Below are 27768 nucleotides of genomic sequence, written 5' to 3'. Positions count from 1 at the left end.
CCTGATGCAAAGAGCCAGCTCATTGGAAAAGACCCTGATGCTGGGAAAGATAGAAGGCAGGAGGAGATGGGGATGACAGAGGATGAGATGGTTGGATGGTATCACCGACTCAATGGACATGAGTTTGATCAAACTCTGGGAGATGGTGAAGGACAGGGTAACCTAGCGTGCTGCGGTCCATGGGGTCGCAAAGAGTCAGACATGATTGAGCTGAGCCACTGAACAACTGAGGTCACCTTTTATGAAGCCCACATTACACTGACCCCTGGTGGCAGGCAAATGCAATGACATCAAATTAGATATCCTGTCAACAGAGGAATCTGAACATAGAATATGACTTATTAGCAAGTGAAAAGTGAAAGTGTCTGACTCTTTGCAACCCATGGACTGTATAGTCCATGCAATTCTCCAGGCCAGAATACTGGAGTGGGTAGCGTTTCCCTTCTCCAGGGGATCTTCCCAGCCCAGGGGTCGAACTCAGGATCTTCCCAACCCAGGGATCGAACCCAGGTTTCCTGCATTACAAGTGGATTCTTTACCAGCTGAGCTATAAGGGAAGACTAAGAATACTGAAATGGGTAGTCTATCCCTTCTCCAGTAGATCTTCCCGACCCAGGAATTGAAATGGGGTCTCCTGCACTGCAGGTAGATTCTTTACCAACTGAGCTATCAAGGAAGCCCCTTATAGCTTCTTGCTGAGCTATGAGGGAAGCCCCTCAAGCAAGCAATAGCTTGACTTATTAGCAATAGCTTGACTGTAGTCCATGGGGTCGCAAAGAGTTGGACCCAACTGAGTGGCTAAACAACAGCAAAATTAGCAATAGCAGGTTTCTAGACTCGTAAGAATTAGTTTCTAGCTTCTCAAAAATGTCTGTTCACTTTGTATCTACAGGCTTGTTTTAGTAGACTGACTTTTGGGCAGTTGCCCCTTAGCATCCTTAAATTTAGGCTTCCCATGTGGTGCAGTGGTAAAGAATCTGCTTGCCAGTACAGGAGATACAAGAGATGCTGGTTTAATCCCTGGTTTGGGAAGATCCCCTGGAGGAGAAAATGGCAACCCACTCCAGTATTCCTGCCTAGAAAATTCCATGGACAGAGGAGCCTGGTGGGTGACAGTCTGTGGGGGTCACAAAGAGTCGAACATGACTGAGCATGCATGCACATCCTTAAATTCATCATGTAGGGCTCTCCATGTCTACAATGTCTATTATTTTTATTATAGATACTCTGAAGCACACTGGATATCATCAGATGTTAAACTTCTTTTTCTCAGAGAAGAGCTTTTCAAAGCACAGATGTAATTCAAACTGAATGTGAATTTCAAATAAATTATAGTTTTTGGTGCTGTTCAACTTGACTGCTCTTTCTGGTGACATATTTTTAACTTCTGAGTCAGTCTTATTTCCCATAAATGTCACTTTTTTCCACTGTATGAGTTTTTGTCATAACCTATACATAATAGCAAACAACTGAGGTATAGTTCATCCTATTCTGTGCTCCTTATGACCTATTAAAAGATGGTCAAATAGATTTAGAGAAACAGCATATAAATTGTTTTACTGTAGTCCTGTCCTTTATTCCCTTCTTCAACTATTTACATGTTAGACAAGGCTGTTCTTTTCATCCCACATGTTGAAAATGAGACTTAATGGCAGACCAGCATTTTAACATCTTTTCTATGGCTATCAATAATGATAGCCACCTTGTAGGCAGGTCTAAGGAAATACCCTTACAAAGTAAAAAAAGTAAAGTAAAAAATCTCATTAAGTGCTTCTGCATGTTCTGAGGAAACTAAAATGTGACCGAAAAAGTTCATTATGAAAGTCTCATTATCACAAGACAGCAAATCACTTTTTAAAGTACAAGGTGTGTGAGAAAACCAGAATTGAAAGAGACATGTGTACCCCAGTGTTCATCGCAGCACTGTTTATAATAGCCAAGACATGGAAGCAACCTAGATGTCCATCAGCAGATGAATGGATAAGAAAGCTGTGGTACATATACACAATGGAGTATTACTCAGCCATTAAAAAGAATTCATTTCAATCAGTTCTAATGAGGTGGATGAAACTGGAGCCTATTATATAGAGTGAAGGAAGTCAGAAAAAAAAACACCAATACAGTATACTAACACATATATATGGAATTTAGAAACATGGTAACGATAACCCTGTTTGCGAGACAGCAAAAGAGACACAGATGTATACAACAGTCTTTTGGACTTTGTGGGAGAGGGAGAGGGTGGGATCATTTGGGAGAATGGCATTGAAACATGTATAATATCATATATGAAACGAATCGCCAGTCCAGGTTTGATGCATGATACAGTGTGCTCAGGGCTGGTGCACTGGGATGACCCAGAGGGATGGTGCGGGGAGGGAGGAGGAAGAGGGGTTCAGGATGGGGAACACGTGTATACCCGTGGAGGATTCATGTTGATATATGGCAAAACCAATACAATATTGTAAAGTAATTAGCCTCCAATTAAAATAAATAAATTTATATTAAAAAAAGAAAACAAAAGAAAAAAAAGAAAAACTACACAGAAGGTGTAATCAACATTCCCATTTTATAGATGAGGAAACTGAGGCCCAGAGGTATTAATGAAGTTACTAGAAAGTGAAAGAGATGCTTTTTGGTGAGTGTACAGATCTATACTTAGTAAACTTTGTGGGAAAGTGCATTGTCGATCCAGATTATTGGGGAAAAAACTCGATTTCAACTCATTCTTCTAAAAAACCCACAAAATTAAGTATGTTACTTAGATTGCTAAGCAGTGTCCTCGGTGTTTTCGGGGGCTGCTTCATTTAATTGAAAACAAAATCTATGAGGAAATTGTTGTCAATATTCCCATTTATACTTCAGGAAGCTGAGGCATTAATGAAATTGTTAGTAAGTGAAAGAGATGCTTTTGCTAACCGTATTTATCTATACTTAGTAAACTTTGTGGGAAAGGGCATCATCTATCTAGAATGGTTGGGGGAAAAACTTGATTTCAATTCTATTGAAAAAGAAACCCCAAATTAAGTATGTTACTTAACTCTATTCAGCATGTCCTCAGTGTTTTACATGCTCTGCTTCATTTAATTACAAAGAAAATGTATGAGGAAGGTGTTATCAACATTCCCATTTTATAGATGAGGAAACTGAGACACAGAGACATTACTGTCGTTACTAGTTAAGGAAATACATGCTTTTTGTTGAGCGTATTTATCTATTTAGTAAACTGTGTGGGAAAGGGCATTGTCTGGCTAGATTGTTCCGGAAAAAAACCCAATTTCAATACTCTGTATTAAAAAAAAAATTAAGCGAGTTGCTTAGATCTTCTAAGCAATGTCCTGGTTGTTTTGCACACTCCTCTTCATTTAATCAAAAAGAAAATCTACAAGTAAAGTGTTATTAACATTCCCATTTTATATATGAGGAAACTGAGGTGCAGAGGCCTTAAGAAAGAAATTAGTAGGTGAAAGATGATGTATTGGTGAGCCTATTTATCTATACTTAATAAACTTTGTTGATAAGGAAAAAAAATAAAGTACAAGGTGTGCAAGACATTTAGGAGATCAGAATTTTAAAACAATTTTTCTTTGTTAAGAAATTGACAAAAAAAAAGTTGACAGACTGAATGAAATATGCAAAAGTATCCATTTTATATTTTCATTATCAGTCAACCACGCAGATAGATGAGCAAAGTCTAGTATGTATTTGGACAATGTATTAACAATATCTGGTTGATGTTTCCTATGGTTTCATTAAAAATAATCATAGAAATCAAGATTCTCTGAAACCCCATTTTTCAAATTCAACTACTTAAGAGCCAGAAGAAATGTATTTTTGATTCAGTGTATCATGTGATAACTGTTCAGTTCAGTTGCTTAGTTGTGTCCAACTCTTTACGATCCCATGGACTGCCAGGCCTCCCTGTCTATCACCAACTCCTGGAGTTTACCCAAACTCATGTCCATTGAGTCAGTGATGCCATCCAACCATCTCATCCTCTGTCGTCCCCTTCTCCTTCTGCCTTCAATCTTTCCCAGCATCAGGGTCTTTTCCAGTGAGTCAGTTCTTCACATAAGGTGGCCGAAGTATTGGAGTTTCAGCTTCAACATCAGTCCTTCCAGTCAATACTCAGGACTGATTTCCTTTAAGATGGACTGGTTTGACCTCCTTGCAATCCAAAGGACTCTCAAGAGTCTTCTCCAACACCACAGTTCAAAAGCATCAGTTCCTCAGTGCTCAGCTTTCTTTATAGTCCAAATCTCACATCCATACATGACTACTGGAAAAACCATAGCCTTGACTAGACGGACCTTTGTTGGCAAAGTAATATCTCTGCTTTTTAATATGCTGCCTAGGTTGGTCATAACTTTTCTTCCAAGGAGCAAGTGTCTTTTAATTTCATGGCTGCAGTCACCATCTGCAGTGATTTTGGAACCTAAAAAAATAGTCTGCCACTGTTTCCCCATCTATTTGCCATGAAGTGATGGGACCGGATGCCATGATTTTAGTTTTCTGAATGTTGAGCTTTAAGCCAACTTTTTCACTCTCCTCCTTCATTTTCATCAAGAGGCTCTTTAGTTCTTCACTTTCTGCCATAAGGATGGTGTCATCTGTATATCTGAGGTTATTTATATTTCTCCTGGCAATCTTGATTCCACCTTGTGCTTCATCCAGCCCAGCATTTCTCATGATGTACACTACATATGTTAAATAAGTAGGGTGACAATATACAGCCTTGACATACTCCTTTTCCTATTTGGAACCAGTCTGTTGTTCTGTGTCCACTTCTAACTGTTGCTTCCTGACCTGCATACAGATTTCTCAAGAGGCAGGTCAGGTGGTCTGGTATTCAAATATCTTTCTGAATTTTCCACAGTTTGTGGTGATCCATACAGTCAAAGGCTTTGGCATAGTTAATAAAGCAGAAATAGATGTTTTTCTGGAACTCTCTTCCTTTTTCTATGATCCAATGGATGTTGGCAATTTTAATTTGCCAACAGATGTTGGCAAGTTTAATGCTTACTTTTTTCATATTTACATGTGTTTAATGTTTGCTGTATTAGCTATTGCCAGAGACTCGGAGTTCCTACAATAGCCTTATTTTTGTCTGTCCTGTTATCTTTGGGGTTCCCTAAGAATCACTTATCAGATAGAATGTATGTCTTGCTTGCATCTCTTTCAGCTGTAAACCATTGTTACTATACTGCAGTCATGTTGGTGTGGTGGTAAGGCAGGAGGGAAAGGAAACATCCTGTAATCTTTTGAAATCTTGGTCTTTTAGTGGGTCTGTGTCCCTGGGCTGTGACCTTAATAAGTATTTCTTGGCTTTTCTTCCCCCTACCTTTCAGTGGGAGGGGCTGGCTGGGTAGATGGAAGAAGAGTAAAATACATCCAGAACATTCTCCCTAACAAAGGTCTACTCTCCAAATCCAGTCCTTTACATGTTGGAGCTAAAATGAGCAAGTCCCTTACTATGTTTACATCATATGTCTATCTCTTCTTCGACGAGTAGTTTTAGCTCTTACATAAGGCTCACCCATTTTGAGTTAATTTGTGTGTATGGTGTAAGGAATGAGCCCTACCACCCACTTCATTCTTTCGCATGTGCATATCTAGTTGTCTCAGTACCATTTTTAAGGCTATTTCTTCTTCACTGAATTGTCTTGGCCCCTTTATTGAAACTCAGTTGACAATAAATGTTAAGGGTTCACTTCTGCATTCTCAGTTCTACTTCACTGATCTCTGTGTCTACCCTTATGCCAGTGCTGTACTGTTACGATTACCGCAGCTTGGTAGTTAAGTTTTGAAAATTTTAAGTATGAGTTTGTGAACTTTGTTCTTCTTTTTTGAAAATTGTCTTGGTTATTCTGGCCTTTTATATTACCACTGCATTTTAGATTTAGCTTGTTAATTTTTGTTTCTGCTGAGATTTTGATAGGATTGCACTGAGTCTGTATATCAATTTGGTGAATACTGCCATCTTAACTAAGTCTTCTGATGTATGGACATGGGGGAATCTTTCCATTTATTTAAATCATCTTTGATATATTTCAACACTTTTCTAGTTTTCAGTGTACAAGTATTATACCACTTTTATTAAACTAACTTCTAAGCATTGTATTCTTTTTGATGCTTTCTAAATAGAATTGTTTTCTTAATTTCACTTATAGGGTGTTCACTGCTAATATACAGAAATACAATTGATTTTTTATAACAGATTCATTGAGATCTAATTCACATAGCATACACTTCACCCATTACAATTCTGTACGTTTTTTATCTTGCAACCTTGCCAAACTCATTAGCTTCAGTAGGTTTTGTATGTACGTGTATGTACATATGTGCACATGTATTCCTTAGGATTTTCTATATATAAGATCATGTGTACTGCAAATAGAGGTAGTTTTATTTCTTTGCAGTCTGGATGCCTTGTATTTATTCTTTCCAGATTGCTGTGCCTAAACCTCCATTATGTTGAATAGAAACATTGAGAGCAGACACCCATATCTTGGTCCTGATCTTGGGGGGAAAGCATTCAGTCTTGTACTATCATCTGTGACATTAGCTGTGGGATTTTCATAGATGGCCTTTATCAGGTTGAGGAACATCCCATCTACTTTTAGTCTGTTGAGTATCTTTGTTTTAAAAAACATCATGGAAGATGTTGGATTTTGCCAGACCTTATCTCTGCATTTACTGAGACGATTGTGTGCATTTTGTTCTCTTTCCATTAATATGTATATTACATTCTTTAATTTTTTTTTTAAGTTTTTATTAGGTAGCTCAGTGGTAAAGAATCCATCTGACAGAATGGATAAGAAAGCTGTGGTACATATACACAATGGAATATTACTCAGCTATTAAAAAGAACACAGCTGAATCAGTTCTAATGAGGTGGATGAAACTGGACCCTATTACAGTGAAGTCAGTCAGAAAGAAAAACACCAATAAAGTATATTAATGCATATATATGGCATTTACAAAGATGGTAATGATGACCCTATATATGAGACAGCAAAAGAGACACAGATATAAAGAAAAGACTTTGGGACTCTGTGGGAGAAGGCGAGGGTGGGATGATTTGAGAGAATAGCATTAAATACATATGTATTAACATATGTGAAATAGATCACCAGTCTGAGTTTAATTCATGAAGCAGGACACTCAAAGCTGGTGCTCTGGGACAACCCTGAAGGATCGGATGGGGAGGGAGGTGGGAGAGGGGGTTCAAGATGGGGGACACACATACACCCATGGCTGATTCATGTCAGTTTATGGCAGAAACCACTACAATATTGTAAAGTAATTAGCCTCCAATTAAACAACAAAAAAAGAATCCGTCTGCCAACCAGGAGACGCAAATTCAGTTCCTGGGTCAGGAAAATCCTCTGTAGAAGGAAATGGCAACCCATTCCAGTATTCATGTCTGGGAAATCCCATGGACAGAGGAACCTGGTGGGCTATTGTCCACAGGATCGCAAAGAGTTGGACACAACTTAGTGACTAAACAACAAAAGTTGATTTACAATGTTGTATTGGTTTCTGCTTTACAGCAAAGTGAATCAATTAACATATATCCACTTTTTTTTAAGATTCTGTTGCCATATAGGTCATTCAGTTCAGTTCAGTCGCTCAGTCATGTCCGACTCTTTGTGACCCCATGAATCGCAGCACGCCAGGCCTCCCTGTCCATCACCAACTCCCGGAGTTCACTCAAACTCACGTCCATCGAGTTGGTGATGCCATCCAGCCATCTCATCCTCGGTTGTCCCCTTTCCCTCCTGCCCCCAATCCCTCCCATCATCAGAGTCTTCTCCAATGAGTCAACTCTTCACATGAGGTGGCCAAAGTACTGGAGTTTTAGCTATAGGTCATTTACAGAGTGCTAAATAGAGTTCCCTGTGCTATACAGTAGGTTTTTATTAGTTATTTATTTCATATATAGTAGTGTGTATATGTCAATCCCAATCTCCCAGTTTATCCCTTCCCCCTTACCCCCTTGGTAAGCATAAGTTTGTTTTCTACATCTGTGATTTTATTTCTGTTTTATAAATAGTTTCACTTGTACCATTTTTAAAAAAAGATTCCACATATAAGCGATATTGGGGCTTCCCAGGTGGCACAATTGGTAAAGAACCCACCTGCAATTGTAAGAGATGCATGTTTGATCCTTGGGTTGGGAAGATCCTCTGGAATAGAAAACGGCAACCCACTTGAGTATTCTTGCCTGGAAAATTCCATGGACAGAGCCTGGTGGGCTACAACCCATGGGGTTGCAAAGAGGCAGACACAACTGAGTAACTGAGCACACACACACTCACACACACACACACACATGCACACAAGCCATACCATATGATACCTGCCTTTCTCATCTGACCCACTTCACTCAGTGTGACAGTCTCGGGGTCCATCTGTGCCACTGCAAATGGCATTATTGTGCTCTTTTTGGAAAATAAATGCTGAAGTTCTTTAGCAATAAAGGAGCATGATATTTATTAAAAAAGTGGATTTAGGGGAAAATATAACTAGATAGGTAGATAGATATAGTTCTTTGTACTTTTTGAAATTATTTAAAAATTAAAAGTTAAAAAAATTGAAAAGAGAAAGCCTAGAACAAATTTAAATTTCAGGACTGTGCCAACTTCAACCACTGTTAGAAAACTGGGAATTACTGACAGGCTTTATTTTGGACAGTGGTATTAATCAGAGTTCTGTTTTTGATCGATTACTTTTATGGTAGTATGAAAGGTAGAATTAGGATGACAGTACTGGCTTAGGTCTTTGTGGTTCAGTAGGTAAACAATGCAGGAGACCAGGGTTCAATCCCTGGGTTAGGAAGATCCCCTGGAGAAGGGCGTGGCAATTCACTCCAATATTCCTGCCTGGAGAATTTCATGGACAGAGAAGCATGGTTGGTTACAGACCATGGGGTTGCACAGAGTCAGACATGACTGAAGCAACTTAACACACACATACACAGATGGCAAGGAAACCACTCAGAAACTAAAGTGTTTCTGATAAATATGTGATGAGTCTGAAAAGAATGATGGTAGTTAAGATGAAGATAAAAGGGATCATGAGGTAAAATCAATTGGATTCAGTGGCTCTCTAGATATGAGTGGTGGAAGTGAAAGAAGAAAAAAACGTAACTTATCAGGTTTCTAGTTTGGTAGTTACTTAGTTAGTACTTGCAAGTACTTCCTGAATACAGAAGGAACAGCATGCAGTGTGGAATTAGATGAATTAGAATTTGGCTGTGAGGGACACTTATGTGAAGATACATAGCAGATAGTTAGATATAAGAGGCTGAAGCTTTGACAAGAGGTCAGATATATGTAAAGATATGTGTGTGTGTATAAGGTATATTCATGTGTGTGGTACAACAATGTGACATAATCAAGAATGATTTCATGAAAGGCTGAATCAAAGAAGACTTAGTTTAACAAGAATAAATTTAAGACTCAATACCTAAGACCAAAATATGAGACCAAAACTAAAGTAAGAGAATGGAGGAGACGTAGTGGTAGTATCAAAATAAAACTTTATAGGTTTGAGTGTTTGTAAATCTAGTATGTCAGTATTTTAGGATAATTTTCAAAAGAACATATGTAATCTTAGACTGCATTAATGTGAATCTGGTATCTAGAAAGAAGCAAATGAGAAAGATAATTTATTGTATATTGTTAGGCATCCATGTCCACGGGTTCCACATCTGCATTCAACCAACTGTGGATCAAAATAGTAGGACAAAAATTTCAAGAAGCTCTCAAAAGCAAAACCTGAATTTGCTGTGCCCTGGTGACTGTTTACATAGCATTTACACTGTATTAAGTATTATATTAATCTAGAGATACTGAAGGATATGCATGGGTTATATGCAAATACTGTGCCATTTTATATAAGGGATGGATCCTCAGATTTTGGTCTGTGGGATTCCTGGAACCAGTTCCCCCTCAGTTACCAAGGAATGACTGTCCTAGTTAGATGACATCTGTAATACTGTGTTGAGTTTTCTTCAAGCTTGAATAGTGACAGAAAAGAGTAAAATATGATAGTAAAAGGACTTGAGTCATATTATGGATGGCTGAAAGAAATGAAAGTTTCAGGTAAATAAATAATAGCTTTAAATAACACTTATGATCTGTCATGTGGAAGAGGTGTTACATTTGTTCTTATTATTGCAAGGAGGATTAGGGAAAATGAGTCGGTCAGAAATGTTTACCTTTAAAGTTTCTTAAAGAGGTGAGTTAAAATTTACAGGGACATGTGTTTTAAACTCAACATAAAAAGAGCATTGCTCTCAAGAAATGGAATGAATTGACTGCAGTTTGGTAAACTGCTTGTCACCAAGTGTTGTCAGTCAAAGGCTGGATGTGCTTGGGTCCTGTCATCTGTAGGAGGTGAGAGTTGGGAACTCTCAAGGCTTCTCTCTGCTCTAAGATTCGGTGAGATGGGAATGAAAAGATTAGACAATGAGATGAGTGATCTTTTTTTTTTTTGGACTTGGTAAAATTACCAGAAATCAAATTGACATATAAGGAAGTTCTACTGTCTTCTATATATTTCTAGAGTTAGAAAAATCAAAATTTGAGGTACAGAATTTCTGGGAAGGTGAAGTGTTCTTTGGCAATCCGATTTGAAGATAATCTTCTAGTTTCTTATGTGTAAATCGTGACCAGATACATATTATTAATTAGCTCACATTCAGATGATAGGCGACCACTCATTACTGTCTATATTCCCATCTTACAAACCTTGATTAGGGAGCTGTCTTCTGAAATAATCAAATATACAGTCATCTGATATAGAAGGTCTTGTATCTAGAAAAGATGGTAAAAAAAGAAAGAAAAAAGGTCAACTCTTTTACATTTCGTAGTTTTATCTTTTTCTAAATGAAAATGCTAGTATGCTAGCAAATAATGTGTAAATAGTAGTTTAGCTCAATGAAATTATTATTATTATTATTATTTTTTTCGGTAAGAATCCCAGGGCAGGAAGTTTATTGAATCACTTGGGTACGTCTTTTCTCATTAGGCTAACTAAGCAATGCAGGTTATTCGCTTCTTGCTTCATTCGCTTCAGTCGCGGCTGACTCTTTGCAACCCCATGGACTGTAACCTCCAGGCTCCTCTGTCCATGGGATTCTCTAGGCAAGAATACTGGTGTGGATTATCATGTCCTCCTCCAGAGGATCTTCCTGACTCAAGGATCAAACTCACACCTCTCATGTCTCCTGCATCTGCAGGCGGGTTCTTTACCACTAGTAGCTCAATGAAATTAGCACAAACAGTTCTCAAATCTCATGAATTTTATTGCATTTTTGCTATTTATAGGTAAGGTCTAAAAAATGTTCATACTCTTTGGGTCAGCAGTTCCTTTCTAGGAATCTATTACAGATAAATAATTAATCACAAATAGTGAGTTAAAAAGTCTTGTTTACGATAGAAAAAAACGTGAACAAAATAAAATTTTAACAATGGAGGGTATCTAAATAAATTAAGGTTCACTAATACAATGGAATACTCTGCCACCATTTATTAACAGAGAGAAGTTAATAATATACTGTGATTTTAAATGAAAACATTTAAATCTTGCAAAAAATACCCTGAAGATTTGTCTGTGTGATTAACATAGACTGTACATGTATACAAAAAATGTCTAAAGTAAGTATTCTAAAATATGTTATTTTTAAATTTTGACATTAAATTTAACAGAAGAATATATAAAAGTTACATATCAAAAGTGACAGATTTTCTTGGCTTATCACTATGAGAAAGCATTTAAAGTACAATGAAGTAACCATCTTAATTATAATAAAATTCCCTCTTAGGTGTGGTTTTTATTTTCATTTCTATTTTTAATTAGCCTACTGCATCATAGAGGGAGATAGTAAGAGACAGCACTGGAGTGCTGCAGTCCATGGGGTTGCAGAGTTGGACACAACTTAGCGACTGAATAAAAACAATTGCATCATAAACTAAATGGATTTATGTACATTTATGCTGGGCTGTGCTTTGTTGCTCAGTCGTTTGCAATCACATGGATTGTAGCCTGCCAGGCTCCTCTGTCCATGGGGATTCTGCAGGCAAGAATACTGGAGTGAGTTGCCATGCCCTCCTCCAGGGGATCTTCCCAACCCAGGGATTGAACCCTGGTCTCTTGCATTATAGGCGGATTCTTTACTGTCTGAGTCACCAAGGAAGCATGTACATTTATATATACTTTTAATCACTACCTGAGATACTTCTTGAAAATAAGTGTGGTATAAATATATTAAAAATATATATACACATAAATTAAAGAATTATTATAGATGAAATTAAAATGTTTAAATTACATGAATATTTTTCAAAGGACCTCAAGTAAAAATAATGAGATAAAAATTAAGAAAAAAATACCAGACTATATATTTCTGAATCTCTAACATTTCTGGTATTTTTTTTCTTAGAGATTTATATTTATATCAGACTTAGCAGATTCTCACAGAAGCAAATGAGTAGTCCAAAACTTAATTTCTCTCTTGGCCCATTCTTTATTACTTTATGAAACAAAAGGACCATGATGTTTTTTAAACATAAAATCCCTATATTCTGTTTGGGGAAAAACCTTTCAAATGAGGGATATCTCTCAAGTATGTGGACCACTCAGTCCAACCCTCAGTGTGTTTCCTGGGGACCCTGTCCAGACTGTAGGCACTGCACCTGTTAACACTGCACTTAACTTGTTTATTTGTTTGTCTCCCCCTATTAAATGATGAGTTCCTAAGGGGTAAGAAATAGTACAATATATTCTTAATATCCCTAGCACAAAGCACAGTGATAACCTCTAAGTACAAAAAAGTGTTGAGGAATTATTCGTTTATCAGAGCGTAAAAGCAGAACATTACCTGTCACATCAGAATCTGATTCTTTGTGTCCTTGAACTAAATGTCCTTTATCACAAACCTAATGGAACATAGAACCAGAAGGAAAACAGTACTATATTATAAACATGAAAATGAGGTACATTTTCTATGATTTATGGTAATTTTCAACATTTCTCATTTTATCCTCATAGATTTAGAATGGGCAAAAATAATCCTTTAAATCAGTACCTTCTAGTATCTTTCACAATGCTACTTTTCTTCTCCACCAATGACAAAAGAAAATGTTAAATACTATATTTTGGCATTAAAGGGAGTTTAAATTTTTTTTCTTCATATAGAACTTATTTATGATGAGAAAGAGACAAAAATTGTATGCTTTATAATTTCATTTACTTAATAAGATTAAAGATAAAGGAAGAGAAGTACAAAATGAATGAAAATATATAAAATTGTATGAAAAAGTATAAGCAACTGCAAAACTGTATTTATATATGAAAGTTGAAAAAATAATTTCTCATAGCTTATAAAAAAACGTTTAGAGTAAGAAAGACCATATGCATGACACTGCTGTCTGTGTGTCACGAAAGGAGATACCTTGCCAGTCTGACCCAGCTGGACTAAAAGAGACACAAAACGCTGTGGAATTGTGACTGTTGGTCTTGAATAGTGTACACAAATCATCATGTGAGTGTGAAAACATTCTGAAAGTCTCTTAGTCGTGTCCAACTCTTTGCGACCCCATGGGCTATACAGTCCATGAAATTCTCCAGGCCAGAATACTGGAGCGGGTATCCTTTCCCTTCTCCAGGGTATCTTGCAGACCCAGGGATCAAACCCTGGTCTCCCACATTGCAGGTGGATTCTTTACTAGCTGAGCCACCAGGCAAGCTGAAAACATTTTAGATACTTCCAAACTGTTTCAAAATTCTCCAAACCAGGCTTAAACAATATGTGAACTGTGAACTTTCAGATGTTCAAGCTGGTTTTAGAAAAGGCAGAGGAACCAGAGATCAAATTGCCAACATCAACTGGATCATCGAAAAAGCAAGAGAGTTCCAGAAAAACATCTATTTCTGCTTTATTGACTATGCTAAAGCTTTTGACTGTGTGGATCACAATAAACTGTGGAAAATTCTGAAAGAGATGGGAATACCAGATCACCTGACCTGCTTCTTAAGAAATCTGTATGCAGGTCAGGAATCAACCGTTAGAACTGGACATGGAACAACAGACTGGTTCCAAGTAGGAACAGGAGTACTTCAAGGCTGTATATTGTCACCCTGCTTATTTAACTTATATGCAGAGTACATCATGAGAAATGCTGGGCTGGATGGAGCACAAGCTGGAATCAAGATTGCCGAGAGAAATATCAATAACTTCAGATATGCAGATGACACCATCCTTATGGCAGAAAGTGAAGAAGAACTAAAGAGCCTCTTGATGAAAGTGAAAGAGAGTGAAAAAGTTGGCTTAAAGCTCAACATTCAGAAAACGAAGGTCATGGCACCCAGTCCTATCACTTCATAGCAAATAGACAGGGAAACAGTGTCAGACTTTATTTTTTGGGGCTCCAAAATCACTGCAGATGGTGACTGCAGCCATGAAATTAAAAGATGCTTACTCCTTGGAAGGAAAGTTATGACCAACCTAGGCAGCATATTAAAAAGCAGAGATATTACTTTGCTAACAAAGGTCCATCTAGTCAAGGCTATGGTTTTTCCAGTAGTCATGTATGGATGTGAGAGTTGGACTATAAAGAAAGGTTCTTTTTAGATAAAATTGAATGGCAGCCCCTCCCCCCCAAAAAGATATAATCAGCATGAAAATGGGAGGTGAGAGGAAATTGTAAAAATCAAAACTTGATTATTGAAGGGAAAGAGATAAGTATTCTAGAAAAAATTATGCAAAGTTAAAAGTAGCAATATTACATAAAGAATTAGAGAGACAAGGGGTGAAACTAGGCTGAAGAAAATTCAGTTGTAATAAGACTTGATTTGATGAATTCATTGTCATTTTTAGCTCTCCTCCTTTGATTGAAATATGACTTTGAACCATAATAAAACTATTCTCTTCATCTCATATAAAATCACCAGGCCAAGAAACTATAAAACTCCTAGAGGAAAACATAGGCAAAACACTCTCCAACATAAATCACAGCAGGATCCTCTATGACCCACCTCCCAGAATATTAGAAATAAAAGCAAAAATAAACAAATGGGACCTAATTAAAATTAAAAGCTTTTGCGCAACAAAGGAAACTATAAGCAAGGTGAAAAGACAGCCTTCAGAATGGGAGCAAATAATAGCAAACAAAGCAACTGACAAAGAATTAATCTCAAAAATATACAAGCAACTCCTGCAGCTCAGTTCCAGAAAAATAAATGACCCAATCAAAAAATGGGCCAAAGAACTAAACAGACATTTCTCCAAAGAAGACATACAGATGGCTAACAAAAATATGAAAGGATGCTCAACATCACTCATTATTCAATTCAGTTCAGTTCAGTCACTCAGTCATGTCCGACTCTTTGCGACCCCATGAATCACAGCACGCCAGGCCTCCCTGTCCATCACCAACTCCCGGAGTTCACTCAGATTCACGTCCATCGAGTCAGTGATGCCATCCAGCCATCTCATTCTCTGTCATCCCCTTCTCCTCCTGCCCCCAATCCCTCCAGCTTCAAAGTCTTTTCCAATGAGTCAACTCTTCGCATGAGGTGGCCAAAGTACTGGAGTTTCAGCTTTAGCATCATTCCTTCCAAAGAACACCCAGGGCTGATCTCCTTCAGAATGGATTGGTTGGATCTCCTTGCAGTCCAAGGGACTCTCAAGAGGCTTCTCCAACACCACAGTTCAAAAGCATCAATTCTTCGGCACTCAGCCTTCTTCACAGTCCAACTCTCACAATCATACATGACTACTGGAAAAACCATAGCCTTGACTAGACGGACCTTAGTCGGCAAAGTAACGTCTCTGCTTTTGAATATACCATCTAGGTTGGTCATAACTTTTCTTCCAAGGAGTAACTGTCTTCTAATTTCATGGCTGCAGTCACCATCTGCAGTGATTTTGGAGCCCCCCAAAATAAAGTCTGACACTGTTTCCACTGTTTCCCCATCTATTTCCCATGAAGTGATGGGACCAGATGCCATGATCTTCGTTTTCTGAATGTTGAGCTTTAAGCCAACTTTTTCGCTCTCCTCTTTCGCTTTCATCAAGAGGCTTTTTAGTTCCTCTTCACTTTCTGCCATAAGGGTGGTGTCATCTGCATATCTGAAGTGATTGATATTTCTCCCGGCAATCTTGATTCCAGCTTGTGCTTCTTTCAGTCCAGTGTTTCTCATGATGTACTCTGCATATAAGTTAAATAAGCAGGGTGACAATATACAGCCTTGACGTACTCCTTTTCCTATTTGGAATCAGTCTTTTGTTCCATGTCCAGTTCTAACTGTTGATTCCTGACCTGCATACAGATTTCTCAAGAGGCACATCAGGTGGTCTGGTATTCCCATCTCTTTCAGAATTTTCCACAGTTTATTGTGATCCACACAGTCAAAGGCTTTGACATAGTCAATAAAGCAGAAATAGATGTTTTTCTGGAACTCTCTTGCTTTTTCGATGATCCAGTTGATGTTGGCAATTTGATCTCTGGTTCCTCTACCTTTTCTAAAACCAGCTTGAACATCTGGAAGTTCATGGTTCACATATTGCTGAAGCCTGGCTTGGAGAATTTTGAGCATTACTTCACTACCGTGTGAGATGAGTGCAATTGTGCTGTAGTTTGAGCATTCTTTGGCATTGCCTTTCTTTGGGATTGGTATGAAAACTGACCTTTTCCAGTCCTGTGGCCCCTGCTGAGTTTTCCAAATGTGCTGGCATATTGAGTGCAGTACCTTCACAGCATCATCTTTCAGGATTTGAAATAGCTCAATTGGAATGCCGTCACCTCCACTAGCTTTGTTTGTTGTGATGCTTTCTAAGGCCACTTGACCTCACATTCCAGGATGTCTGGCTCTAGATGAGTGATCACACCATCGTGATTATCCGGGTCGTGAAGATCTTTTTTGTACAGTTCTGTGTATTCTTGCCACTTCTCCTTAATATCTTCTGCTACTGTTAGGTCCATACCATTTCTGTCCTTTATCGAGCCCATCTTTGCATGAAATGTTCCCTTGGTATCTCTAATTTTCTTGAAGAGATCTCTAGTCTTTCCCATCCTGTTGTTTTCCTCTATTTCTTTGCACTGATTGCTGAAGAAGGCTTTCTTATCTCTCCTTGCTATTTGGAACTCTGCATTCAGATGCTTATCTTTCCTTTTCACAAATGAAAACCACAATGAGGTACCATTTCACGCCAGTCAGAATGGCTGCTATCCAAAAGTCTACAAGCAATAAATGCTGGAGAGGGTATGGAGAAAAGGGAACCCTCTTACACTGTTGGTGGGAATGCAAACTAGTATAGCCACTATGGAGAGCAGTGTGGAGATTCCTTAAAAAACTGGAAACAGAACTGCCTTATGACCCAGCAGTCCCACTGCTGGGCATACACACTGAAGAAACCAGAAATGAAAGAGCCACCCGTACCTCAATGTTCATCGCAGCACTCTTTATAATAGCCAGGATATGGAAGCAACTAGATGTCCATCAGCAGATGAATGGATAAGAAAGCTGTGGTACATATACACAATGGAATATTACTCAGCCATTAAAAAGAATACATTTGAATCAGTTCTAATGAGGTGGATGAAACTGGAGCCTATTATACAGAGTGAAGTAAGCCAAAAAGAAAAATACCAATATAGTATACTAATGCATATATATGGAATTTAGAAAGATGGTAACAATAACCCTGTATGCATGACAGCAAAAGAGACACAGATGTATAGAACAGTCTTTTGGACTCTGTAGGAGAGGGCGAGGGGGGGATGGTTTGGGAGAATGGCATTGAAATGTGTATATTATCATATGTGAAATGGATCGCCAGTCCAGGTTCGATGCATGATAGTGTGCTCGGGGCTGGTGCACTGGGATGACCCAGAGGGATGGGATGGGGAGGGAAGTGAGAGGGTGGTTCAGGATGGGGAACACATGTACACCCATGGCAGATTCGTGTCAATGTATGGCAAAACCAATACAATATTGTAAAGTAATTAGCCTCCAAAAAAATAAGAAAATCACCAAGCCAGTGTTCTTACAGTTGGTTGGTTGGTTGGTTTAGCTGCTAAGTCATGTCTGACTATTGTGACCCCATGGACTGTATCCTGCCAGGCTCCTCTGTCCATGGGGATTTTCCAGGCAAGAATACTGGAGTGGGTTGCCATTTCCTCCTCCAGGGGATCTTCTCAACCCAAGAATCAAATGTGGGTCTCCTGCATTGCAGGCAGATTCTTTACCAACTGAGCTACAATCAACTCCTAGTGTCCTTTATGAATGTGATCTATAAATTCTTTGTTGTTTTTAAATATTTATTTTTAATTGGAGGATAATTGCTTTACAATATTGTATTGGTTTCTACCATATTGATCTATAAATTCTAATCACAGTAATCTACAAGTATTTGTTTTTGCTTAAAGTCTGCAAGATTAATTACTGAAAGTATCCTGGTAGGGAATAAAGGTTACTAAAATAGTTTAATACTTTAGGGATATATTGATATCTTACAAGCAATCATTTAAGAAATAGCTGAAGAGCATGAGCTTAATTTGACCCAGGCATTAACCTCAGTTAAGATGATACTGTTCACTCTTTTTACCAAAGATTATTTTAAAAATGAGAAAAAAAATTCAAAAGTTCTTGGAAAAGTAGATTCTGTTAATCCACATTTGGCAGATGGCAGTGTATTTGCTGCTGTATCTGCTGAATGAACTTGTCATGGCTAACCTTAGATTTCCCACTGGATTACTATTATTAACACCAAAAATATTTGAGTAGAAATCTTCTAACCTGAGGCTGGCACTCAGGCTGACTTCTGGGCTCTCTGCAGGTAACAGATGCTTTATGGATTGACTGATGGGATCCAAAGAGGATTTTTTTTTTTGGATCTCATCAACTTGGGATGTTGTCCTTCATCCGTGTTTGTCAGGCTTATTTCCTAACTAGACAGTTCTTTTGATCTCTGGGTAGGGTACTAATCCTTCCCCTTACCCCTTCCATCCCTGACCACACTCTCTGGGAGGGCAGTGGTTTTGGCAGAAGTCTCTCTGACTCTTCCTCTGACTGTACCCAGCTGTTAAATTCTGCTCATTTCTGGCTGGTAGGTCTATTGCTTCAGCAATGCCTTGAGCGTTTTATAAATTGCTCTACAGGCTAATTCAATCAAATCTGGGTTCCTTTGAAGGGATAATTTGGCAGGTCAGGGTTTCAGATTTATACTGACCCTGCCTTAGACTCCTCCCACCTGTTCCCCTACCCCCAGTTCTGTGAACTAGCCAGCCTATATGTTTGGCCCATATCTCCAAAGAATCTACCAATCTTCTTCAAATTGCCTTTCTCTATATTTCAATTTTTGAGAATGCTGTTAAGCTTGAATTTCTCCAGGATCTGTTGCAAATTAAGTCTTTTACTTTGGGAAGACATTAGGAGCTATGTTTTATCTGGTCTGTTGTGTCATCTAACATCTCTGTTGCCTTATTGATTTTCTGTCTAGAAGTTCTGTCCATTCATGTCAATAAAAGTCTCCTACTATTATTATTGTATTCTTATAGGTCTTTCCCTTTATGTCTGCTGGTGCTTGTTTTATGTATTTAGGTGATCCTGTATTGAGTACACTTATGTTAACAAGTGTAGTATCTTCTACTTGTATTGTTCCTTTTATCATTATATAATGTCCTTTGTTTTTCCTTATGGCCTTTGTTTTAAAGTCTGTTTTGTCTGATATGAGTATTGCTAGCCCTACTTTATTATTATTTCCATTTGGATGAAATCCCTTTTTCCATCCCCTCACTTTTAATCTGTATCTTTTCCCCTAAAGTGAGTCTCTTGTAGGTGGCATTTTTTATTCAATCTGCCACTCTGTCTTTTGATTATAGAATTTAGTCCACTGACATTTAAAGAAATCAATAAAGTATGTACTTACTGCCATTTTAAACATTTGCTTTCCAGTTTTTGTAGTTATTTCTTCTTTTTGTTTTCCCTTTTGTGGTTTGATGGCTTTCTTCTGTACTATGCTCGAGTTCCTTTCTTTTTGGATTTTGAGAATCTATTGTACCTTTTTGATGTGTGGTTACCTTGGTTTTCAAGTGTTAACCCATAACTTTATGTGTTCTAAATGAATAGTCATACAAGTTCAAACATATTCTAACAGATCTACATTTTTATATTCCCCTCCTCTACATTTTGTGATTTTGGTCTATTTTACATTTTGATGCTTATCCTTTTACTATTAATTGTAGTTATAGTTGCTTTTATAATTTTTTTGGATTGCTTTTAATCTATGTACTAACTTAAGTGATGTTCAATCTTTTTATATATTTGCCTTTCCTGTTATTTCCCTTTTCCTATAGATACTTGCTTCTTTTCTATATAGAGAAGATCTCTCAATATCTCTTTTAGGTTAGGCTTAGGAGTGCTGTACTCTTTTAGTTTTTGCTTGTCTGAGAAATTCTGTCTCTATCTATTCTAAACGACAATCTTGCTGGGTGTAGTATCCCAGGTTGCAGAGTTTTCTCTTTCAGGACTTTGACTATATCATGCCACTCCCTTCTGACCTGCACAGCTTTTGCAGAGAAATCAACCTTATAGGGGTTTCCTTGTAACTGACTGTTGCCTCTTCTTGCCTCGAGAATTCTCTTTAACTTTTGCCATTTTAACTGTGTCTTGGTTTGGGTCTGCTTGTGTTTATCTTCTTTGGGACCCTCTATGCTTCCTATACCTGGATATGTTTCCTTTTTTAGATTCTAGGAAATTTTCAGCCATAATTTCTTTAAAAACAGTTTTGATCCCCTTTTCTCTCTATTCTCCTTCTGGTACCAAAATTATGCACAGGCTGGCATTCTTTATGGGGCTTCCCTGGTGGGTAAGACTGTAAAGAATCTGCCTGCAATTAAGGAGATGTGGGTTTGATCCCTGGGTCGGGAAGATCCCCTAGAGAAGGGAATGGCTACCCACTCCAGCATTCTTGCCTGAAGAATTCCATGGACAGAGGAGCCTGGTCACAAAGAGTTAGACACGATTAAGCAAGGCACTCTATAATATCCAACAGCTCTTATGTATGGCTTTCATTCCAGTCCCCCCCGCCCCCACCAACCCGCCAATTTGGCTTTCTGTCTGCTGTTCTGATTGGGGATTTCCATTATTCTGTCTTCCAGATCACCTGGGTTCTGTAAGGCTCTGCTGCCCTTAACTATGTGCTCTGCCCCAGAGGAGGTGAGTGCTGAAGCAAGTGGGGCCCACGTGGTCACAGCGAACCTGTGCGTCGCCAGTGAAGTCACCTGCAGTTCTGCCCAGAGGCAGCCCGAGGTTGTGTCCCTTCTCTGTTGTGTTTGTCCCAGACTAGTTCTAGGCTGGGGCTGAGAGGTTGGGGTGTGGTAACTGCAGGAATGGAGGTGCCTGTGCTGCCGCCTGGGGCCCTGGCTGCCTCTGCCGGAGTGCCCCCCAGGGCGTCTCCACCCCACATCCAGCTCCAAGCTGGGGTGTGAGGTGGGAAGGACCAGGGAAAGGAGCCGCTCTGTATTCCTCCTCAGGGATGTCTGCTAGAGACATGCGGTTCTGGGATGCCACTTGGTGTGCATGCCAACAAAGTCTGTTGCCACAGTACCTGTGCCCCACATGCAGGTGCGGACAGCTTGTGCTCTACTGTGTATGCAGCTTCAGTTGTAAAACGTAAGAGGTCTTCTGCCCGTTTCCCGTTGGTTTTCTGTGAGAACTGTTCCACAGGTGGTTGTATTTTTGATGTGTTTGTGAAGAGAGGTGAGCTCCACATCCTTCTACTCTGCCATCTTGCTGCACTTATGCAAAATTTCTAATGGGGGTGTCACGCTGAGAGAGGGGACAGTGGCACTTTTCTTTCAGTGGTACCCCACTTTCAGAGCTAAGATGTAGCTGGGAAGAGGGCAGTAGTCTCAGGCCTTCTCTATGTGCTCCTTCCAGTGTGGAACTAACACTTCGTTAGCCAAGATAGGGGCAGTTAGAACCAAAATATTTTCAGTGATGTAGCATCCAAACTAGAGCCTTATTTTCAAGAATGGGTTCTGGATAGAGAGAAAGAAGGGAGCCCCCACCTCTTGGCTGCACTTACCTGGAACTTAGCTTTAGCAGTAGGTAGCTGGAGACAGAGTAAGAAATTCGAGTGCCCTGCCCCTACTGGTATATGGATAGCCCTTTGTCTGGTATCTGTGGGGAGAGGGGACCCTGTGTCCTCCACTGCAGAGTATCAGTGAGCTGGGGCCGGGGGGGGCGGTGTGCAGAGTCTTGACTCAAATACCAGAGGTTCTGGGTTTTTTGTTGTTGTTGTTTGTTTTTATCATATTTTAGATTTTCCTAAGTAGATGTTTTTTTCATTTGCTGTATGCCCCAGGACCATTTCCAGAAACTTTAAATTAAAAAAAAAAAAAAATTTTTTTTTCACCAACTTTTGCTGGTGAAAGGGTTTGCAGAGCTCCTTCCAGTGTCATGATGAAAGGCAATCTCAGCACCACCTGTTTTATACTCTTGTATTCCTGTTAAGTTTTCTAAGTTTTATCTCTTCTTGCTATCCTGAATGCCTCTTTGTAAGAGACCTTAAATAGTTTTCTGAGTAAGGTAATTATAAGTGAAATTTAAATATAGAACCTTAATAAGACCCTCCTCTCACCTGTCAAGATTCTTTTGTATTTTTATAAATAGTAACTAATATGAGCAAAATTTTAATCATTAAGTTTTCCTGGGGAAAAATCATTAAGCATTCCTGGGTGTAAGAGGAAATAACTTGCCATTCTCTTGTTTTTTTAAAACAACCATTAGCAAACATATCAATGAATATTTACCTCTTGCTCTTCTCTGATGTTTTGATGTCTTTCTATGGTAGAGTTTCTTTCCTTCTTTGTTTTTAGTTGTTTTTTCTTGGTTTTTATCTAGGTAAGAGATTCATATTTAATCAATGTATCAAAGATAGTATGTATGCAGATATAAGGAGAAGGCAATGGCACCCCACTCCAGTACTGTTGCCTGGAAAATCCCATGGATGGAGGAGCCTGGTAGGCTGCAGTCAATGGAGTCGCTAAGAGTCGGACACGACTGAGCGACTTCCCTTTCACTTTTCACTTTCATGCATTGGAGAAGGAAATGGCAACCCACTCCAGTGTTCTTGCCTGGAGAATCCCAGGGACGGGGGAGCCTGGTGGGCTGCCGTCTATGGGGTTGCACAGAGTTGGACACGACTGAAGCGACTTAGCAGCAGCAGCAGCAGCAGCAGCATGTAGATATAAAACTATTTCGAGACTTCTAGGAAGATGAAAATGTACTTTTTCTCTCCTTTCCACTAAGTACAACTAAAACCCCTGGCCATTATATACAAAGTAAACACAAGAGGCTCTGAAAGGAGAAAAAAAGGAGCAGATGATGAGGGACTTCAGGAGCAGAAGGGCTGCCTGATGGTGAGTAGTTCTGTGTGTTTTCTTTTTGCTTCATCTATCCCAGCCTTAGAGCTGGAGAAGCCAGAAACCCAGAAGTGCCAAAGAGTGAAGATAAAATGCCTGAACACTTCCCAAATTTGATCAAAGACGTGAAGGTAACTATTAAAGACTCTCAGTCAACTTCAAGTAAGATAAAATGCCCACACTAAGTCACATAAACTTTGAAAGCAGTAAGACTGAAGCAAACTGTTACCTGCAAGGGATCCTCAATAAGATCATTGCCAATTTCTCAGAAACTTTGGAAGCCAGAAGACAATGCAGAATTTAAAGGAAAAAAAAAAACAAAAACACAAACCCCGCCCCCCAGCAGAATGGTCCTTCAAAATTTAGGGAGAAATTAAGACATTTCCAGGTAAACAAAAGCTGAGGGAGTTTGTGACCACTTGATATGCCTTGAAAGAAATGCTCAAGGGATTTCTGCAAGGTTAAATGAAAGGGCACTAGGTAGTAACTTGAAGCTGTAGAGAAAAATAGAGGTCTAAATGAAGGTAATAAATACATGGGAAATTATGAACATTAGTATTATTGTAATAATCATTTCAAACTGATCTGTCATCTACATGAAAAAAAAGTGTTAGTTGCTCAGTTGTGTCCAACTCTTTGCGACTCCATGGACGGTAGCCCACCAGGCTCTGTCCGTGGGCTTCTCCAGGCAAGAATACTGGAGTGGGTTGCCATGCCCTCCTCTAGGGAATCGTCCCAATCCAGGGATTGAACCCAGGTCTCCTGCATTGCAGGCAGATTTTTTACCATTTGAGCTAGCTGGGAAGCCCTACATGATTAAGTCTACATGATTTAAGAGGAAAAATATTAAAGAAAAAAAAAAGCATGTATTAGTCTAAAAGCTAATACTACTATTACTTTAGTCTATAAAGTGTTAAGTCGCTCAGTTGTGTCTGATCTTTGCGACTCCATGGACTATAGCCCACCAGGCTGCTTTGTCCATGGAATTTTTAGGCAAGAATACTGCAGTGGGTTGCCATTTCCTTCTCCAGGGGATCTTCCCAACTCAGGGATTGAACCTGGGTCTCCCAAATTGTGGGCAGATTCTTTATTTTCTGAGCCACCAGGGAAGCCCTGTAGTGCCAAACCTTATTTGTTACATAATTTAGGAGACTAATACACTTAAAGAAATGTTAGTTTATGTTTTTGGGCACACAATGTATAACTATGTAATTCTGTGACATATACAACTGAAAGTGTGGGGGTACAACTATAAAGGAACAGTTTTTGTATGTTTTGAAGTTAAGTTGGTATAAATTCAAATTAGACTGTTATAACTTTAGGATAGTAAATGTAATCCCCATGGTGAAAACAAAGAAATGATTTATAAAATATACACAAAAGGAAATAAGAAAGGAACTGAAACATTTCACCACGAAAAATCAACTAAGCACAAAAGAAGACAGTAATGCAGGAAAAGGAGGGACAAAAATACTATAAGGCATATAGAAAACAGCACAAGGACAGAAGTCAGTGTCTTTATCAGGAATTATTCCCATTGGATTAATGGATTAAATGGATATCAATGGATAATAATATGGATATTATTAATGGATAAATGGATTAAACTCTCCAATCAAAAGAGAGAGATTGGGAGAATGGATAAAAATACATGATCCAACTATATGCAATCTTAAAAGACTCACAAAGATCCAAACACAGAAACTGGTTGAAAGTGAAAGGAAAGAGATATCCTATGCAAACAGTAACCCACAGAGGCAGAGGTGGCTCTATCAGACAAACACAGACTAAATTTCAAAACATTACTGGAAACTACTTTTAAAAGGACATTATAGGTTAATAAAAAATTCAATACAACAACAATACATAACAATTATAAATATTTACATACCTAATGATCATCAAAATATATGAAGCAAAATAGAACCGAAGGGAGAAACAGACAGTTCTACAATAATAGTAGACTTCAATACCCTACTAACAATAATATGGAACCAATCAGAAGGTTGTAAGGAAAAAGGATTTAACACAGTAAGTCATCTAAACTTAACAGACATTCACAGAACACTGTACCCAACAACAACAGAGTATACATTTCTCCTCAGTTGCATATAGGACATTTTCCAGGATAGAACATATGTTAGGCCACCAGTTAAGTTTTAATACATTTTAATAGATAGACAGCATTCAAAGTATCTGCCCATGGACAGAGCCTGACCACAATGGGATGAAGTTAGAAATAAATAACAGAAGAAAATCTAAAATATTCAAAAACTTGTGGAAATTATACACACACTTAAAAAAAATGGATCAAAGAAGTCACAAGGGAAATTAGAAAATGCAGAGTTGAATAAAAATGAAAACACAACAGAGCGAAATTTATGGGACACAGCATAAGTGGCACTGAGGAGGAAATTTCTATCTATAATCACATTAAAAACAAATTCACAGATGGCAGGAGGAAGGAAGTAATAAGACTAGAGCAGAGATAAATACATGAAATAGAAAAACTGAAGAAAATGAATCAAAAGGTCAACAAGGTTGACAAATCTTCAGCTGAATGGACTAAGGAAAAAAAGACAAACTACTAAAATCAGAAATGAAAGTGAGGATATTAGTATCAATTCTACACAAATATAAACGATTATAACAAAGTCATGTGAACAAGTGTATGCCAACAAATAGGATAACCTAGCTGAAATGGATAAATTCCTAGAAACACAGAACTTACCAAGACTATCTCATGAAGAAATAGAAAATATGAATAGACAAGTAACTGGTTAAGGCGACTGAAATCAGTAATAAATTCTCCCAACTGACAATCAAGCCCGGATGGTTTGTTTGGTGAATTCTACCAAATACTTAAAGAACAACTAATGCTGATCTTTCTCAAACATTTCTAAAAAATTGAAGAGGAAGGAACATTTTATAATTTATAAGGCCAGAGTTACCCTGATACCAAAGCTAAACAAAGACACTACAAACAAGAAAAGGAAGCTATATATAGACCAGTATCCCTTATGAACATGCTCAACATCACTAACAATTAGGGAAATGCAAATCAAAGCCACAGTGAGGTGGTATCTCACACCTGTTAGAATGGCCATTATTAACAAACAAACCAGAAAATAACAAGTGCTTGCAAGCATGTAGGTACATTAGAGCCTGCATGCACTGTTGGTGGGAATGTAAAATGGTATAACTGCTGTGAAAAAGGGAGAAGGCAGTGGCACCCTACTCCAGTACTCTTGCCTGGAAAATCCCATGGTTGGAGGAGCCTGGTAGGCTGCAGTCCATGCTAAGGGTCGGACACGACTGAGCGACTTCCCTTTCACTTTTCACTTTCATTCACTGGAGAAGGAAATGGCAACCCACTCCAGTGTTCTTGCCTGGAGAATCCCAGAGATGGGGGAGCCTGGTGGGCTGCCGTCTATGGAGTCGCAAAGAGTCGGACATGACTGAAGAAGTGACTTAGCAGCAGCAGCTGTGAAAAAGAGTATGGAGGTTCCTCAAAAAATCGAAAGTAGAATCACCATATGATCCAGCAGTTTCCTTTTGGGGTATACACCCAAAAGAAAGAAGAGCAGCAGCATCTTGAGGAGATGTGTGATCATATTCACAACAGCTAGAATGTGGAAGCAACCTTAAGTTTCTACTGAGAGATCAATTAGCAAAATTCAGTGTAAACATACAATAGAATATTATTTAGCCTTATAAAGGAAAGAAATTCTGAAATATTCTACAATATAGAAGAACCTGAGGACATCATGCTCGATGAAATAAGCCAATCACAAAAAGACAAACATTGTGCAATTCCACTTATATGAGGTACTTAGCACAGGCAAAATACATGAAGAAAGAAGAGTATACAGTGGTTTCCAAGAGACATGGGAGCAGAGAATGGGGAGTTATTAAAGGCTGTATAGTTTGCTTTTCAAGATAACAAGAGTTATGGGATGGTGGTGATGGTTGTACACAGTGTGAATGTACTTGTACCAATGAATTATACACTTAAAAAGGGTTAAGATGGTAAACGTTATGTGTAATTTTACTACAATAAAAAAAATAATCAATCTCTATAATTTTGAGGGGCTACTAGAAAAGAGGGTATATACCAGACTTAGAATTGTGAGAATGAGAGGCTAGAATTCCATTTTGCCCACAAGAGAGGAGAGTCTGAAAATAGAACCAACCCAGAAGAGGCAGAAATGACATTAAAATGGAGAAAAAACTTTGCATCCTGGTGATATTCTTTGAGCCCCTTATTTAAGCCATGGCTAAAGCCAGCCTTGTCCCTAGACTATTTCCCTTACTAAACCGACCAATT

The 27768-nt window shown here is 38.5% G+C and overlaps 1 protein-coding gene across 1 annotated transcript in view; it reads right to left on the bottom strand.

Annotated features, from left to right (window-relative positions):
- Positions 1-27768, bottom strand: part of AGBL3 (AGBL carboxypeptidase 3) — a 105734-nt gene that overhangs the window by 22195 nt on the left and 55771 nt on the right. Inside the window, exons 13-15 of the mRNA XM_040260925.1 lie at positions 22830-22916; positions 12890-12947; positions 10758-10823 (exon numbers count right to left, since the gene is read on the bottom strand). Of these exons, the coding sequence (XP_040116859.1) occupies positions 10758-10823; positions 12890-12947; positions 22830-22916 (211 nt within the window). The remainder of the gene's footprint in view (positions 1-10757; positions 10824-12889; positions 12948-22829; positions 22917-27768) is intronic.

The sequence above is a fragment of the Oryx dammah genome, unplaced genomic scaffold, assembly GCF_014754425.2.
Source record: "Oryx dammah isolate SB20612 unplaced genomic scaffold, SCBI_Odam_1.1 HiC_scaffold_18, whole genome shotgun sequence".
Lineage (NCBI taxonomy): Eukaryota > Metazoa > Chordata > Mammalia > Artiodactyla > Bovidae > Oryx > Oryx dammah.
The sequence above is the reverse complement of the archived record's forward strand: the minus strand, read 5'-3'. Positions and strand labels throughout refer to the sequence as shown.